At 54.6% G+C, this 16,997-nt stretch overlaps 2 protein-coding genes across 2 annotated transcripts; one reads left to right on the top strand and one right to left on the bottom strand.

Moving 5' to 3' along the window:
- Positions 1-4,364: 4,364 nt before the first annotated feature.
- On the top strand, positions 4,365-5,390 carry GNG13 (G protein subunit gamma 13). The gene is made up of 2 exons (XM_005145037.3): positions 4,365-4,462; positions 5,285-5,390. The coding sequence occupies exons 1-2, from the start codon at positions 4,365-4,367 to the stop codon at positions 5,388-5,390; spliced, it is 204 nt and encodes a 67-aa protein (XP_005145094.1).
- A 414-nt stretch (positions 5,391-5,804) lies between these two features.
- On the bottom strand, positions 5,805-16,885 carry CHTF18 (chromosome transmission fidelity factor 18). The gene is made up of 23 exons (XM_034065707.1): positions 16,852-16,885; positions 16,688-16,779; positions 16,438-16,590; positions 16,219-16,342; positions 15,935-16,109; positions 15,711-15,800; positions 15,528-15,580; positions 15,199-15,340; positions 14,543-14,755; positions 13,865-13,962; positions 12,810-12,933; positions 12,545-12,678; positions 11,999-12,092; positions 11,829-11,927; positions 11,470-11,600; positions 11,053-11,215; positions 10,695-10,919; positions 10,447-10,596; positions 9,884-10,014; positions 8,358-8,502; positions 7,471-7,578; positions 6,680-6,737; positions 5,805-6,096 (listed from the first exon to the last, which is right to left on the bottom strand). The coding sequence occupies exons 1-23, from the start codon at positions 16,863-16,865 to the stop codon at positions 5,960-5,962; spliced, it is 2,853 nt and encodes a 950-aa protein (XP_033921598.1). The 5' UTR covers positions 16,866-16,885; the 3' UTR covers positions 5,805-5,959.
- Positions 16,886-16,997: the final 112 nt, after the last annotated feature.

Raw genomic sequence — 16,997 nt, 5'->3', positions numbered from 1 at the left:
GCGATTCCATCTGAAAAGAGGGGAATTGTCTAATGGTAAAGCCTGGAATGGGAATGCCATTGTCTGGCTCAGGAGTGTTATGTACCTGCCTGGGTTGTGATGGGCTGTGAGCAACCTGCCTGGGGGCTGATTGATTATGGGTAGGGCTGCTGAAAGTAGCTGCTAATACACTCATTGTTTGTGGGCCACAGGGGGGAAGTTCTCAGTATAATAAAGAACAAGCAAGTAAACCCAGCTCTGCTCATGGGGGAATGGGGATGCACATCCCACCAAGGCTGAGATCTGAGCAGAGGATGTGGCAGGGGCAGCTTTGCCCTCTTGGCCATGTGGACATTGGGCAATTCATAAAGTAAAAGGGCTGGGGGTGACTTGAGGGTGATGCTCAGGGCCATCCCCAAACCTCCTGCCTCTGCCTGCATTACCCATCCCCAGCTGGGATGCTGTGTGTGCTGATGCCGTTTCTCCCAAGGACACCAATTAACCTGCGAAATGAGTTTATCCCTTTGGAGCATGCACCAGAGAATTGAGTTACCTAAAACACCATCCCAAAGAGCCATAGTTAGCAGCTGGGGCTGAGGCAGACCCCTGCTTCCCAGGGACAGCAATGGGGGCTGCTGATTCGGTGCCAGTGCAGTCCCACACCCTCAGATAACAACCTTTTGTCCTGTATGGTGTAGCACAGGGCACATACAACACAAGCACCATCCCATCCATTCAGCTGCTACCTCAGAACCTGCTCTTCCCTGCTCTGAACCTAAATAACGCAGGGGGAGCACTAAGGAATGGGATGCAAGTCATTGCACAGCTATCCTGGGATGGAAAGGAGCTTGTGCTCTTCCAGCTGCCTGCCCAACCAAAAATACTCCCTTTTAATAACTGGCCTAAGCAAAGTAAAGCCCCAGCTCGTTGCTGGCTGCCAGATTAACAGATGGCTGCAGTCATTAATATTGTACAACTTCAGGAGTCCATAATACTTTAATCTACAAAGCCGGTGGGGGTGGTTAATGGGAGCCCCACAATCTGCTGTGCTGGGTCCATCCCAGACCCTCCGAGGGATGGGCAGATGGGTCCAGGCCAAGACAAGGCTCCCTGCTCATCCAGGGATGCTGTGGCAGGGCAGAGCTGGGATGAGCTCAATGAACCCCCTGCGTTTATGGCTGTTGTTAATGGGGGCTCCTAAAGCCACCATGTGCTGCTCCAGCCCTGCTCAGCCGCCGGATTGTGGGAAATCCACAGAAATACAACAACCTCTCTTTGGGGTCAGTTTATCATTAAGCCCAGGCCTTTCCCATACACTTGTGGAGGCAGCACAGGGAGATTATGACTAATGTCAACAGGCAGATCATCTCTGGTTTGGAGCTGGGTATCACTGACCTCCTTAATAGACTTAATAGAGGGTTTGGAGCAGGGCAGCATGCCCTGAGCTGCTCCCACCCCAGGCAGCCCCTCACCATGTGGCTGTTTGCAGCAAGCAAAGCCCAGCATTGCCTTTAAAAATGGACATTTATTGGTTCCTCATTGGTTATCCTCCAATGAGCTCCATTGATCCCTGGCCAAGGCCCAGGCTCCGGCATCCTCTCTTGGAGCAGGGTGGAGGAATGGTGGCTCCAGGAGGCTCTTAGCACTATTGATTGCCTGTGGAGGCTGAGGGCTGGCTCCTGGTGGGGCTTTGCCTTTGGCCAGGTCGGTGTCGTGGGGCACTGAGTGACTGCTCAGTAGATATGGGTCTGATGGGTTATAGCTGTTAAGGCTTATGGGAAGAGGCATCCTAGATAGATAGATGATAGATAGATGATAAATAGATAGATAGATAGATAGATAGATAGATAGATAGATGATAGATTGATAGATAGATGATAGATAGATATAGATAGATAGATAGATAGATGATAAATAGATAGATAGATAGATGATAGATTGATAGATAGATGATAGATAGATATAGATAGATAGATAGATGATAAATAGATAGATAGATAGATAGATAGATGATAGATTGATAGATAGATGATAGATAGATAGATATAGATAGATAGATAGATAGATAGATGATAGATAGATGATAGATAGATAGATGATAGATGATAGATAGATGATAGATTAGATAGACTGTTCTTAAAAAATATATATGTATAATTATGCATATTATATATGTTATCTATTTTATATATACATATATATACACTCAGACATATATATGAGATTTAACCATAGAAGGACAGACTGCTTTGGGTTGGAAAGCACCATAAAGCTCCTCCAGTTCCAACCACCTGCCATGGGCAGGGACACCTTCCACTAGAGCAGATACATCATATAACACCATAATAACAAATACATACACACATTTCACCTCCAGGCCATTGAATGCCCAGGACACCAGGGGGATTTGCCCAGGCTCCAGCACAGGGACGTACCCCTGTTTGTACCAGAGCCTCTTTGGGGTGCTGTAGCAAGGACAAACAGCCCCCATGGATGGACAGCAATGGGAGGCTTTTGGGGCTCAATTTGGGCAGCTTTTTCTCTGGAAACCTTTCTTAAGGCAGAAAATCTTCCCTTAAGGGCTTTTTTAGTGTTCCTTTAATGAAGGTTTGGGGCTGGGGGGTTCATCTCTTTGTGGTTTCGTTTGTGCATCAATTATGTTCCCTTTACTCAGCTAAAACAACAGAAGTGGCTTTTTGTCCCTCCAAGCAACACAATAATAGCTTTTTTAACACTGTTGCCCTGTTCCCCTTGTGCTGACCCTGCCCCTTCACCCGCCATATGTTTCATCTTCAATTGCTCACTTTGGGGCATTTCCTTTCCTTTTATCCCCCTTTTCAACCATCCTTTCCCTGGATACACCCCCTGCATCCCCTTGGCTCCCCCAGCAGCAGGGAAGTGGGAAGAACCACAAAACCCAGGAGCAACTGCAGGAAAGCCATGGCAGGGCTGGCATTTGCAAGGATGCAGGATGCAGGCAGGGCCTCCCTGGGGTACCGCTGTGTCCCACACGCGTTATCCCCCCCTCTTTGGGGCCCTTCTCGTCCCTTATGGCCACGGTGGATGCTGCGCTAACCCCATTCCAGCATCTCTGCCGCCGGGTACCAGGGACGCTGCCTCCATCCTGGTCGCTCACATTCATCGGAGCCAAATCCCCCAGGAGCAGCGGGGGGGGGAAGGACGATCCCATTATCCGGCTCCTGCCGTGTCGGAGGCAGCTGGACCAGCCGTGCATTAATACATTACACAGAGGATCCGGCAGCGTCGGGAACAGGGCCGGGGCTTTGCTGAGCCGCTGGGGACGGACACGGCCCCCGCTGCACACTGACCCCTTCTCCAGCACAGGTAGGTGGAGGGTCCGGCCGTGGGATGCTGCTGGGATGGCTGGAGCAAGGGATGGGGATGCTGCTCCCCATAGGATCCCCATGAGAGCCCCGGGGAGGCCGTGCAGGGGGATGATGGGCTCCGGGCGCTCGCCCTCTTCCTGGGCATGGATGTTATTCCAAGGGATGCTCTGCGGAGGAGCAGAGCTGGGCAGCCCGTGTGCATGCCAAGCTGCCAGTGCATGGCTGGATCTGAGCCGTGCTGGTGCTTGGAAGGATATAGTGTCCCCCCCAACACAGCAGCCCTTGCCTGACCCTGCAATGGGGCTTCAGCCTGGTTTGGGTGCAGGAAGGGGCTCAGCCACAGCGGGTGCAAAGCAAAGGTGCTTCTGCATGCTGGAGGTCTGGGATTATAGCAGGGGAAGGTCCCATTGTGCTCCTATTCATGGGGTGACACAAGGAGCCAAGTGCTTGCAGGTCTCATGGTCACAGCTTGTGCCTCAGTTTCCCCATCCTGCCTGTCCCCACTGTTATCCAGCACCCAGGGCCACTGTATGGGGTTGCTGAGGTGATCTGTGGTGGTTTGTCTTGCTCCCCACATCAGAGATGCCCATCCACATAAGCGGTTTCCAGGGTTGTCTATCCAGACATGTGGATGCTCAAAACCCCTCCTGGTCCTGCTTTGGGCTATGTCCACTCAAGAGAAGGGCAGACAATGCCATGCCCCAATAGCCCCTGGTTGCTATTTGCCACTGTCCACCCTAAGCAATAGAACCATCCCAACTGCAGCCAGATCTGGCCAGATGCATGCACCCACATCTACAGCCTCAGGCACCCATCCTGTTCTGGGCTGGCCTTGCACCCCACAGGTAAGTGCAGCATCACCAAAGCCCCCTGGAACCATGGGCTGCTCTGCCATGGGGCTGGACCCCTGCCATGGAGCTGGGGGATCCCATCTTTATGGGGTGCAGGGCTGTGGGGGGGGGGTTAGGGCAGGATACAGCCATGGGAAGCATCACCAACATCCTCATCTGCAGCCCCACAGAGCCCGCGGGTGCCACCATGGACGAGTGGGACCTCCCGCAGTGGAAGAAGGAGGTGGAGAGCCTCAAGTACCAGCTGGCCTACAAACGGGAGATGTCCTCCAAGACAATACCTGAGTGAGTGATGCCCCATCCCTCCCATCCCTGTATCCCTGTGGAGAACCCGGCTCTCCTTCACCCAACCCCAACATCCCCCTTCAAACCATCAGGGGGCCCAAAATGAGGCGGGTTTGGAGGTTTTCCCTTATGGTTCTTCAATCCCCCCAAGTACCAGCAGCAGAAACCCACCAGCTCCAGTACTGATGCCCACAATGATCCTTTGCACTGAGTTGTGCCCATTCCCAGCTCCTTTCCAGCTGCCTATGCTCAGTGGTGGCCGGGACATGGTAGCAGCCATAGAGACACCCCAAGACCCCCCCATTCTCCAGACAAGTGTTCAGACCCCCCCTGCAGAGCTCAGCACACCTAAAGCTGTAAAACAAAGCCAGGGACAAGTGTTTCCCATCCCTCCTTTGTACCTCATTGCTCCTCAGGTGAAGGTACTCGGCTCCATCCCATCGGTTCACCCAGTTTGTGTTCCCCTTTCTGACCCACTTAGAAAGGGGGACAGGAAAAGAGCAGCTTTAGCAAATCAGTTTTAAACCATCATAAATGAGCTTTAAAACACAACATAAATGAGCCTGAAGCCCCACCATAAATGAGTTTGAAAGCACAACATAAAGACCATCCCCATGCTGGCAGCACAGGGGCAGCCACAGATGTGGGGGATAAAAGGTTCAATTAAGCTCATTTCTCTCCCCCATCCATATAAAACCTGGGAGCAAAGGGCTCATGTGCTGGTAGAGGCTGCACCAGAGCTGGGCTCACCCCAATGCTGTGCATCCCAAGCCAAAGGACCCCATAGGATCCATGCCCACCCCTTTACTCCCATCTCCGCAGGTTTGTGAAGTGGATAGAGGACGGCATTCCCGAAGACCCCTTCTTGAACCCGGAGCTGATGAAGAACAACCCTTGGGTGGAGAAGGGCAAATGCAGCATCCTCTGAGGGACCCCCCATTGAACCTCCCCCTTTATCCCCTTGCTGAATGTACTTTTATATTAGCCAGCTTCCGAACATGAGAACCTGAACCAAACCCCAACCCTCAGCTTGGCTTCTTATTTATAGTGCTAGAAGCGTTGCTGTTACAGATGGGGGGACAGGGGCAGCACAGGGGGGTGGGCAGCATGATGGGACAGAGCAGCAGTGGTACCTGAGGCTTAGGCTGCAGTCCCAGCCTCAGGCATCCCCTTGGTCCCTGCTGCTCTTTTCCAGCTTGGAAAGGAAGGGAACTTTTATAAGGCACATTCAGGGATTTTCAATGCTCTTTTGTACATTGCAGGGTCTCTTTGTTGCAGCCAATGGGGCAAAGCAGGGCAACGAAGGGTTTGTAAATGAAATAAAGAGAACAAGCCTCCATGGTTGGTTTTGTCATAGGGATTTTATTTCTTTGTTAAACAAGTGGGTGCTTAAAAAAATAACCCCCAAATAACCACAAATACCCCAAAAATGAAGCCAAAAGCCATCATTTCCCTTCAGTTCCATGGGTGTAAGCTCATGGTTTCACTGCTGCCACCCTAGAGCAGGTCCTTGATGTAGATGTTCCTCCTGACAGCGTTGGAAACCCCTTCATTAAACCGGAACCAGACGTCGCTCTTCCCCACAGCTTTTCCCATCTGGTTCTCAAGAGATTCCTCCTTGGAGGCCTGAGGGGCTGCAAGGGAAGATCCAGGTCAGAACCTTGCAGAAACTCTTCTGATGCTCCCATGTTACAGACCCATAGAACCATGGAATGGGTTGAAGGGACTTTAAAGCTCATCCAGTTCCAACCCCTTCCACTGGAGCAGCTGCTCCAAGCCCCTGTGTCCAACCTGGCCTTGAGCACTGCCAGGGATGGGGCAGCCACAGCTTCTCTGGGCACCCTGTGCCAGCGCCTCAGCACCCTCACAGGGAACAGCTTCTGCCTAAGAGCTCAGCTCAGTCTCCCTTCGGGCAGGTTCAAGCCATTCCCCTTGGCCTGTCCCTACAGGCCCTTGTCCCAAGCCCCTCTCCAGGTTCCTGCAGCCCCTTTAGGCACTGGGATCCTGTACACACCTGCAGCACCCACAGCTCCCAGCTGACCCCTGCTGCAACCCCACAGGCACCCCCTGCCTCCTGCACTGGGCTCTCTTCACTCAATATCCCCTTTCCATCCCATGGATGTTCCCTGGGTGCAGTGCTTGGGGACACAGCCCCTGTATGGGGTCCTGGCACAGGGAATGCAGCACCCACAACCACCCCATCCCTCTGCCACCTACCTGGGGCTGTGGCTTTCTGCTGCCGCTGAATGGGCCGCCCGAAGAAGTCTTTCTCAGGCTGCCAACAGCAAAAGGCAGAGGGTGAGCACGGCTCTGTCAGCACCCACATTCACAGATCACATAGGACACAGCCAAGGCAGGAGAGGTTTCCCTCTGTGCAAGGCTGGACACTGGTGAGACCATCACCCCACCCTCAGGGCTGCTCCAGCTCCTTCCCCATTCAAGCACCCGGCGCTGGAGGAACCACTGAGCAGGAGCTGAATGCAAATCCACAGGGAAATGCAAACAGCATTCAAAATGGGGTGGGAAACACACACTTTAGGGTTCATCATGCTCAAATGGGGCTCTACAGGCAGTCAGGATCCTGATGCTGAGCTTGTGGAGACAGAGGGAAGCAGGGGACCACTGCCTGCTCCTTCTGGACACTACTGGGGTGCCCACAGTGGGATGCACGCCTCACTTGGGATGGTTTCCCCTGTGTTCATACCCACACCTCAAGAGCAGCTCTTCCTCCAGTCCCACGGCTTCTACAGAGCCAAAATTCAGCTATTTTAGCACAAAACATCCACATCTCCTTCCCCAGCCATGAAAGCTTCACGGGGCACATCCATAACTGTCACCCAGCTCCAACTCATCCCGATGCTGTAACCCCAGTGATGATGCAGTTATGGGGCACATGGTGCTGAGCTCTCCCATTAAAAGGAACTATACAAATACCAACAGAGACAGGGAGACTCCAGCAGCCAGGAACGTGCTGGGAGGGAATGAGGTGGGAATTGCAGCCCCCTCACCTTGTCCTCCACAGCTGCCCTCTTGACGATGTGCTCCAGGCGTTGCTGGTGGTTGGGGGGCACCGTGTCCATGTTCTCTCCTGCCTTGCCAAAGCCCTTCCCAGGCTCCTGCAGTGAGAAGAGCCATGAGGAAGGGTCCTTTTGAGCACCCCCCCAAGCAATGCACAGCCTGAGGGCAGGACATTGCCCTGTCACCCATCCCAGACTCCCCTGCTCACTGCAGGGTTTATTGCCATATCCAAGTGACCTGCGAGGGGTTTTCCATCACTTCCTGGCTCTCAGCAGCACATGGGATGAACCCTGGCTTGGGAATATGTGTGTGTGTTTGCAATCCCTTTCCCTGGGGCTTCCCATGCAAACAAGGAGCCTCCAGAGATGCTTCTGCAGCATCTCATTGCCCCACACATCCCCTGAGAAAACCCTTCTGCTGCAAGAGGAGGCTCCCAGGGATCCATTATCCTGGTGGCACAAGGGCAGGGCAGGCACCAGCCTCACATGAGCTGTTTCTCAGCCTTTTCCACCTTCTTCCTGCTGCTCCATGGAGGCTTTGGGAGCATCAAAGTGAAGCAGAAGGGACTGTGCAGGCAGGAGCGAGCAGCTCAATTCCCCCCCAGACACATGAAATCACAGCCAGAGGAACTAAAACCCCCATCTCCTCACAACCCAGCTCAAAGCTTTCACTCACAGAGAGCATTTCCTTCCAGAATCCCTGCAGGATGAGCCCTTTGGGATCATCACCAGCACAGATGTGCTGCCCTGAAGGCCGATGTGCAGCACAGCTGTCACTGGGGGAGTTTAATCCCGGATTTCCATTTGCAGAGCAGAAGCCTTCATCCCCTCAGCAGCCCCAAGGACTTTATCCCTAGCAATGGCCCCACGATCCCTACCTCTCCCAGGTTCCGTGCCTGCAGCAGAGCCTCCATCCTCCTCATCTTCTCCAGCTCTATCTCCCTGGCAATGAGCTGCTTGGCCTGGTAGCTGAGCTGCCTGCGAGTCGGCAGGTCCGGGAACCGGCACACGTCCTCCACATTCCTGAATCATGGAGACAAAACACATCAGTACTGGAAATAACACAGCTCTATGCAAACTGCAGCCTGATATAGGCACAGGGAGACCTGTCACTGCTCCAGTATGGTCTTGGCCACAGTGCCTCAGTTCCCCATCCCTGCTCTCTCCATGTACAGCATTAGATGATGCCCAGTGTGGAGCTGGGATGCTGCAGGGCACCTCGGCTGAATTCCAGAGGGATGACATCCTTTTTAACCTCGGTTTTAATGCAAGCAGAGGGAATTGTAGGTGGGTCTGTGCTGAACAGATTGCTCTGAAAACCACAGAGCCACATCACAGCCTGGGCATGAGCAGCACCAGAACACTTCACATGACCCCGAGGTGCCTGCAGGGAGCTGGGTAATTGAGACACAGCCATGAACAGTAATTTGGGCTCATCAGAGCACTTTTATTCTTAACCACTTGGTGCTCCAGCTCTGCAGTTAGGCCTGGTTCAGTACAGCAAAAGCCCAGCACCAAGGAGCCAGCTGGGCTGGCTCCTCTGCCAGCTATAAATGTATCACACATTATTCACATCCAATAATATTCCCCTTAAAATAAAGGGAATGAAGTCCTGTGTCAGACACATTTGCAGCCATTGAGAAATTAGCTGTCAGAACTGATTTAGGAAGTTTTAAAGAGGAAGCACAGGTTTTGCTGTCGAGAACAGCTTGAGAGATGCTGGGATGCTCCTCACAGGTACCACCAGGAGGTGACACCACTGTGGTCCCCATCACTGCTGCACACAGCCAGGAAATAGGGTCAGAACTCACAATAAAGCAAAGCAAAGTGCAGCAAAGCAACCTCTCTGCTTGTGCCACATGGTTGCCACCACCCCACATGTTCCCCATGGCCACAGCCTGGCGTGGGGAGGGCAGGACAGGATGGTTCATACAGGTCATACAGCCCCTGCAGGCTTTTCCACAGGGAACATAAGAAATAACAAGGAGCTTCCCTGTAATCAGACCCAGCTGCTTCATTTAACAGAGGCTAATTTCTGTAATTAACTTTGTAGCAGGAAGGCATCAGCTCTGCTCCTGCCTGTGGTGGGGTCTGTGTGACTTCACCAGGCCTTGGGTGCATTTATGGCTCTCTATGTACTTACAGAGCAGGGATGCTCAAGGCTGGCACTGTTAATACACTCATCAGCAGTGGCTGCAGTGACCTGTGTGCAGTGTGCCTGGGTGACCTGCTCTCCCCTTTGGCACCAGCCCCCAGTAGCATCATTCCCTTCTCTCCCAGCTCCAGCAGAGCCAAAGGCAGACACTTCCTTTCCTTTAATCCCATTACAACAAACCCAGCTCCAGCCTCAACCCAAGGGGGTTATTCCTGACCCTGACACCTTCTTCCCACCCTCAGGACTTACGGGTCAAGCTTGTAGATGTACTGGCCCTCAGGCAGGCGCTCCTGGTGGTAGGTGAGGTTGTAGGCCAGCATGGTGCTGATGAGGTCTGCCAGCTGCTGCTTCTCCTTCAGGCTGTAGAGCTGGGTGTTCACCTGAGGAGAACATCACTCATCCAGATTAACTTCTAAACACACAAATACAACGCAATGCACAGGGGGTGTCTCTGTATGAGAGGACAGGGAATACCCATGAGGTTCAGACCAAGATTGGTTTCCTACAAGGGACACTTCATAAAGCAGGGACAGACCCCTCTGATGGTCCATAGGGTAAAGGCACCCAATGCAACCACATGTGCAGCTGAACCAGCTACTGGAAGGACTTTAAACTCATATAGTTCTGACTCTGCCACAGGCAGGGACACCTTCCATTAGAGCAGGATGCTCCAAGCCCCATCCAACCTGGCTTTGAGCATTGCCAGGGATGGGGCATTGATCACTTGGCCTGTTCCAGTGCCCAAGGAAGGGGCACATCACATAGACAGGGCTCCTGCCACCACAGTGACAGGGGACCCACTGGGCACTCACCGGTCGCAGCTTCGGGGCGATGATGTCCAGCAGCAAGCACAGCACCTCCAGGACAAGAGACTGATGCCCCGCACGGCTGCGGGCGCTGGGTGTAATCCCTGACACCATGGACATGACGAGGTTCTGCATGTGGTTCAGCTTGGCCAGGGCCTGGGTGCAGAGAGCAGGGATGGATCAGCCACGGCTGCCACCAGAGATGTCCCCATAGGTGATAGAGATGCAGCCATCATGGCCCTCCCGGTACCCACCTCATGCTGGCTGCTGGGATAAGCGAGCCGAGGGATGCTGGTGGCTGCGAAGAGGAGGTGGAAAGCCACGGGGAGGAAGGGCAGGTACCGCAGCAGCTGGAAGCTCTGCCTGTGCAGCACAGACCGGCTCAGCAGGTCAGAGAACTCCAACCACTCCAGGGCCAAGCACACGGTGCTGAAACTGGAGTCCCGAACCTTCATGTTCAGGAAGTTCTCATGCAGACCCTGGAATGGGATAATGGGATGCAGGAGTAGAGATGGATCGAGGCCACATGGATGGTTTCATCACAGCATCCCACCAGAGCTCCACACAACACAGCAAAGGGAAGGGTCCAGCTCTCCCCCTTGGCTGCTCTACCTGAGCGAGCTTCTCCTGCTCTCCCGAGGAGACAGCAAGGTGTAGGATGTGGTAGAAGCGGTGGGAGGATGCACTGAAGCCAGCCTTCCCCCCAAGGTGCGACAGGTCCTCATCACCCACCAGGAGCTGGGCTGGCAAAGCAGGGTCCATTCCTATCCTGGGCCTGGGGGAGTCCAGAGGAAAGATCAGAGTGCCCTGGGGCTGAATGGAGCAAGGAATATTTGACCCTTGCAAACTGGACTGAAGGCAATAGCCATGCCACATTACTGGGCACTAAAGAGTGCCAAGGAGCATCTGGACACAGAGATCTGCTGAAGCTCTCCAGGGCTTTCCATCTTTCTCCACCACAAGTCTTGCAGGGAATACCATGAAGCCATGTGCCCCAAGCAGACAGCAATCAGTAAATCCCACTTTTACCTTTGGACCTTTGGAAGCTGGAAGATCTCTTGCCAGATGGAGAACAGCCCCTTGTTTTGGTCCTTTAAGCCGATCCTCATGGTCTGCACCATCTGCATGCTCAGCTCCTTCTGGCCTCGGCTGTGCAGGAACTGCAACACAAGCAAGGGGTTGGAGGGGAAGGACACAGAGGGATGGAAGGGGGATGCCCACAGCAGCAAGTGGGTGCTGGGGAAAGCTGCAGGCACCATCACCCCACTCCTCCATTTGTATTGGAATCAAGGTGCAAATAACACAGGGAACAGGCTGGAAATCACAGGGATACATCTGGGTCCCCTCCAGACGGAGTCAGGCCCCACAGGACCCCATGTCCAAGGTACCTGAAGGGTGTTGATGCACGAGCGGATGTCGTTCTCCGTCTTCTCACACAGTGCCAGCAGTGCACCCGCATCCGCCCGCATGCCCTGCTGCAGGGCGATCTGCAGGACAGGGGGTCAGAGGGGGGGACCTGACAATGGGGGGGCCAGGGGAGCCCTTGGTCATGTCCCACCTCGCAGAGCCGCTGGGCCAGCCGGGATGGTGCTGTCCGAGGGAAGACGAGCAGGAAGGATTGGTGCCGCAGCGGCCGCAGCGCAGGGACGTACCTGCAGAGGGGAGCAGAGGGGCTGAGCACAGGATGAATCCAGCTATTCATCACAGAACAGTTTGTATTGGAAGGGACCTTCTAAGCTCATCATGGTCCAACCCCCCTGCAACGAGCAGGGACACTTCCAACTAATGAGGTTGCCCAGAACCCAGGCTTGAATGTCTCTAGGGATGCTCTGCTCAAAGAGAGATGGGTTATTTATGCACCACTGCATGCTTGGGCATGCACAAACAACTATAAGCTCGCACCTCTCTAGAGGTCACCCCAGTAGACACAAAACTTGGGGTTCAGGGAAGCTGAGCATGTTATAGGTTTACTTTTCCTAAGGTGCATCTAATCCATGGGCCATATAACTCAGCACAGGAAGCATTAGCTGGAGGCAACAGCAGCTGCCTCCTCGCTTGGGGTCTCAGCTCTCTACCCCTCCCCAGACACACAGCAGGCACTAACTGGTCGTTGCAGATGCAGATGATGGGCCTGAGCAGCAATCCACCCTCCCGCTGCCTCCGCCGGCCCATGCCGGCTGCTGCCTCGCCCTGTGCATCCTTACGGTTGATGATGTTCAGCAGCACGTTGATAGATGCCTTGGGAAATAAGAGGCAAGGAGATAAGGGATCAGTTCTTGCCGGTCAGAGGCAAGGAACAGCTCTTACAACACAACAGAGGATGAGCTTATTCAGGAAGTAGTTAATGCAAAAGGTGGCCAGCTCCTCACCGCAGGCGCACCATCTATCTCATCAATGATCAGGCAGTTGGGCTTCTCGTTGGTGCCCAGCACAGACCTCATCTGGGTGGCAGCTTCGATGCGGGTTTTGAACACCTCAGGACTGCGGTCGTCACTGCAAGGCAAGGCAGTGCCAGGCTGCTGGGGATGGCATCACCTCCAGCATGGCAACACCTCAAACACAGCATCACCTCCAGCATGGCATCACCTCAAACACAGCATCACCTCCAGCATGGCACCACCTCCAGCATAACATCACCTCAAACACAGCATCACCTCCAGCATAGCATCACCTCAAACACAGCATCACCTTCAGCATAGCATCACCTCCAGCATGGCATCACCTCCAGCATGGCATCACCTCAAACACAGCATCACCTCCAGCATGGCATCACCTCAAACACAGCATCACCTCCAGCATCACCTCCAGCATGGCACCACCTCCAGCATAACATCACCTCAAACACAGCATCACCTCCAGCATAGCATCACCTCAAACACAGCATCACCTTCAGCATAGCATCACCTCCAGCATGGCATCACCTCCAGCATGGCATCACCTCAAGCACAGCATCACCTCCAGCATGGCATCACCTCAAGCACAGCATCACCTCCAGCATGGCATCACCTCAAACACAGCATCACCTCCAGTATGGCATCACCTCAAACACAGCATCACCTCCAGCACAGCATCATCTCAACCACAGCATCACCTCCAGCATAACATCACCTCAAACACAGCATCACCTCAAACACAGCATCACCTCCAGCATATAATCACTTCAAACATAGCATCACCTCCAGCATGACATCACCTCTGGCATGGTTATCACCTCCAGCATAGCACCACCTCCAGCATGGCATCACCTCAAACACAGCATCACCTCCAGCACAGCATCACCTCAAACACAGCATCACCTCCAGCATAGCATCACCTCAAACACAGCATCACCTCCAGCATAGCATCACCTCAAACACAGCATCACCTCCAGCATAGCATCACCTCAAACACAGCATCACCTCCACCAGAGCCAGCACAGACTCACCTGGCATTCATCTCAACAGCATTGTACCCCGCATGCTTCGCAATGACATGTGCCAGGGTGGTCTTTCCCAAGCCAGGTGGGCCACAGAGCAGGGCTACCTGGGGTGAAGAGGTAACATGAGCCAGGCAGGCAGTGAGGGAGGGCTTCCTCCAGCTCCAACACAGCTGCCATGCAAGGGGATGAGGCTCTACAGCCTCCATACTGGTTTTGGGAGTGGCTGCACTGGTTTGTAGACACAAAGGGCGAAGTTAAAGGAGGAAGGAGAATATACAGCCCCTCAGAGGTAACAGAGCCATCCTGGCAGCCTCCCTCATGCAGATGTGTAAGTTTGCAGGACAGTAGACAGAAAAGGCTGAACAAAATCCCTTCCAGAAATACATTCGTGTGAAGCAATGATGTTAGTTATCTATGCTTGTTTCCCCCTTTCTCTATCCTCTAACTGGACAGGCTGAAGCTGGTAAGCTGGCCTGAGTATGCTCCCTCTGCTCCCTTTAGCATTTGAGCATCACTGAAACAGATGAGAAAGACCCATAATCTCTAAGAAGAATGAGGGAATCCCATTTCTCCTAGATCTGTACTGGAAGAGAAGGGAAAAGGAAGACCCTGCTCCTCACCTCGCTGGCAGGATGAGGGGGACAGGAGAGGAGACCCATGGCAGCAGCATCCTGACCTGCTCACCTTATATTTGGGTCTCTTGTGCTGGTCCAGCTCAGCCTCCAGAATCTCCTCTGTGAGCTGGACCTTCGTTTTCCACTTATTCTGCTGCTCCTTGGGTTGGTTGAATGGAGGATGAGCTTCAGTGCTGGCCTTGGCCTTCTTCACAGCCTTCTCCTTCCCAAACACCACCGTGTCCCACAGCTTGAGCCACTTCAGAAGGCAGCGGTTTGTGTACTGTGAGTCCAGAAAGACAGCAGCAAAGTCATCAGACCTCAGCAGGAGCCAGTCTAGGACAGCAGGAGGCTGTTCCTCTATGGCTTAAAACCCAGCAGGGGCTGTGGAGGAAGGAGCCAAGCCCAGAGTGTGTCTGCCCAGATGGACCTTGAGCACATGGGACATCACTCCCCATCATAGAAGAGGCTGCTCAGGTTCCTACCTGGCATGGGAACACAGCTTCCTTCCAGCCTCAGCCACCACAGAACCATAGAATGGTTTTTGTGTTGGAAGGGACCTTAAAGCTGATCCAGTTCCAACCCCTGCCATGGCAGCAACACCTTCCACTAGAGCAGCTGCTCCAAGCCAATGCTTCCAAACGCAGCACCACAAAACCCGATCCCACAGCATTAATAAAGTGTATGGAAGGGGTAACCCCCCGAGCCCCCCTTCTAGCACCTCACATCATCACTGAGCAGCTCTATGTAGCGCCGAGGAGTGAACCTGTCCACCCAGAGGCAATGCAGTGCTGAGTCCTCCTCATCTGCTGGCTCTGCTTCCACAGCAGGCTCTGGGCTCCCGGTGCTGGTCTCACTCTCAAGGCAACTGCAAGAAAGCATTAACTTGTCCCAGACCAGCCAGGGAGTCAGGACAGGGCTGGGAATTCCACCATCACTTCCCAGGCTGGGGATGCTGAGGGCTCCTCTGCTCACAGGTCCCCAAAACCTGGACATCACTGGAGCATCCGAGAGTGCAGCAGGGATAGGAGTGGGATCTCATCCCAACACCTCACCTGTTGATTATCTCTGTGAGCTGCTGTGATGCCTTCAGAACACATCTTCGGCGCTTGGGCACAAAGAGGGGGAGAAAGGGGTCAGAGACACCCGCTAAGCCATGGCTGTGGGGAGCAGAGATAGGGGAGCCGGTGCTGCAGCTATCCAGGGGAAGGCAGGAAGATGGGTATATGATGGGATACCTCTTCATTCACTTGGTCCTTCAGGTAGGAGAAGGGCACCCCCAGCAAGTGGAGCGGCCTCCGTGTATTCCAGCCCAGGGAGTCAGGGATCTGCAAGGACCAGAGGACACACACTGATGTTCATACTGATGCTCAGCACAAACACCTCACCCTTCATCAGAGATCCCCTCCTGAACTGGATGGAGGCCACAAGAAGCAAGCTCAGCCTTCAGCTCCCTCCTCACCTCCACCCCTGTCCTGGAGGGATCATCCCTCAGGACCATGAAGACCCTGGTGCCCTCGGTGGATGTCACATTGATGTAGTCCTCCAGGATGGGCGGCCGCTTGAGGACCCTCTTCTTCTGGGAGGGTGGTGTGTTCTGCAGTGGGGCCATGCCACTGATGTCCAGGGGATCCGAGCTGGAAAACACCATTTCCCTTTAGAAGGGGCAAGGGACGGGACCCTTGAACCCCACCTTTGTGTTGGGGTTCCTCACCCCTGCCCAAAGCAGGGCTCAAGGTGGCCAACCTGACAGTCTGAGGAGCAGGTTCCTCTGGGCCAGCATCCGAGGGGACATCCGAAGCCAACTCATCATCCGCACCAAAGCTGAGCTTCTTAACGGCTTCCAGCCGCTGCCGCTTGGACTTCGGGGCTGTGGGAGACACCAGGGCACAAGGAAGAGGTGAAGCATCCCTGCGTCCGCCGCTCCTGCAGCAGCAGCATCCCTGCCCCCGGGACCAAACCTACTGCGGGCTGCGGGCGGCGAACCGGGGGAGCCCCGATCCCTCTTCCTGGACCTGCTGCCCCCGTCGGGGTCCTCGGGGGGTTCGGGCTCCTTTGACCGCTGCCTCCTGCCCCGGAACTGGGAGACTCTGCATCCAGCGGCTGGGGACGGGTCCTCTGCGAGCGGCGAACACGGCGCTGGCGCTCACCGGACGGGACCCAAGCAGGGCCCGGCCCACCCGCTCCATCCCCCCCTCCTGCCCCGGCCCCGCACCTCCCAGCGCTGCCAGCGCCTCCAGCTCATCCGCGAACCGCTCGTAGAACCCCGCATCGGGGTCGGCATCGGGGTCCGCATCGGGGTCCGCATCGGGGTCCGCACCGGGGTCCGCACCGGGGTCCGCACCCGGGTCCGCACCGGGGTCCGCACCGGGGTCCGCACCGGGCTCCTCCATCGGACCCGCTCCCGTCCGCACCGCTTCCGGCCGCCGCGGAGCCGCCGCTGATTGGCCGCGGTGCTCCGGGCGGAAGCGGTGGCGGCGCTGATTGGACGCGACGAAACGGGGACGCGGAAGCCGCGGCGTTGA

The sequence above is a fragment of the Melopsittacus undulatus genome, chromosome 8 (assembly GCF_012275295.1).
Source record: "Melopsittacus undulatus isolate bMelUnd1 chromosome 8, bMelUnd1.mat.Z, whole genome shotgun sequence".
In the NCBI taxonomy this organism is placed as follows: Eukaryota; Metazoa; Chordata; class Aves; order Psittaciformes; family Psittaculidae; genus Melopsittacus; species Melopsittacus undulatus.
Note: the sequence above shows the minus strand (reverse complement) of the source record. Positions and strands in the feature narration are given on the sequence as shown.

Bases quoted from the DNA above. Each gene is read 5' to 3' on its own strand.
- GNG13 (XM_005145037.3), top strand. From the start codon at position 4,365: ATGGACGAGTGGGACCTCCCGCAGTGGAAGAAGGAGGTGGAGAGCCTC. The intron at 4,463-5,284 runs GTGAGTGATGCC...CCATCTCCGCAG, and splicing joins TCCTCCAAGACAATACCTGA to GTTTGTGAAGTGGATAGAGG.
- CHTF18 (XM_034065707.1), bottom strand. The intron at 15,581-15,710 runs GTATCCCATCAT...TTTGTGCCCAAG, and splicing joins AGGACCAAGTGAATGAAGAG to CGCCGAAGATGTGTTCTGAA. The intron at 10,597-10,694 runs GTGGGTACCGGG...CTCTGCACCCAG, and splicing joins ATCCCAGCAGCCAGCATGAG to GCCCTGGCCAAGCTGAACCA.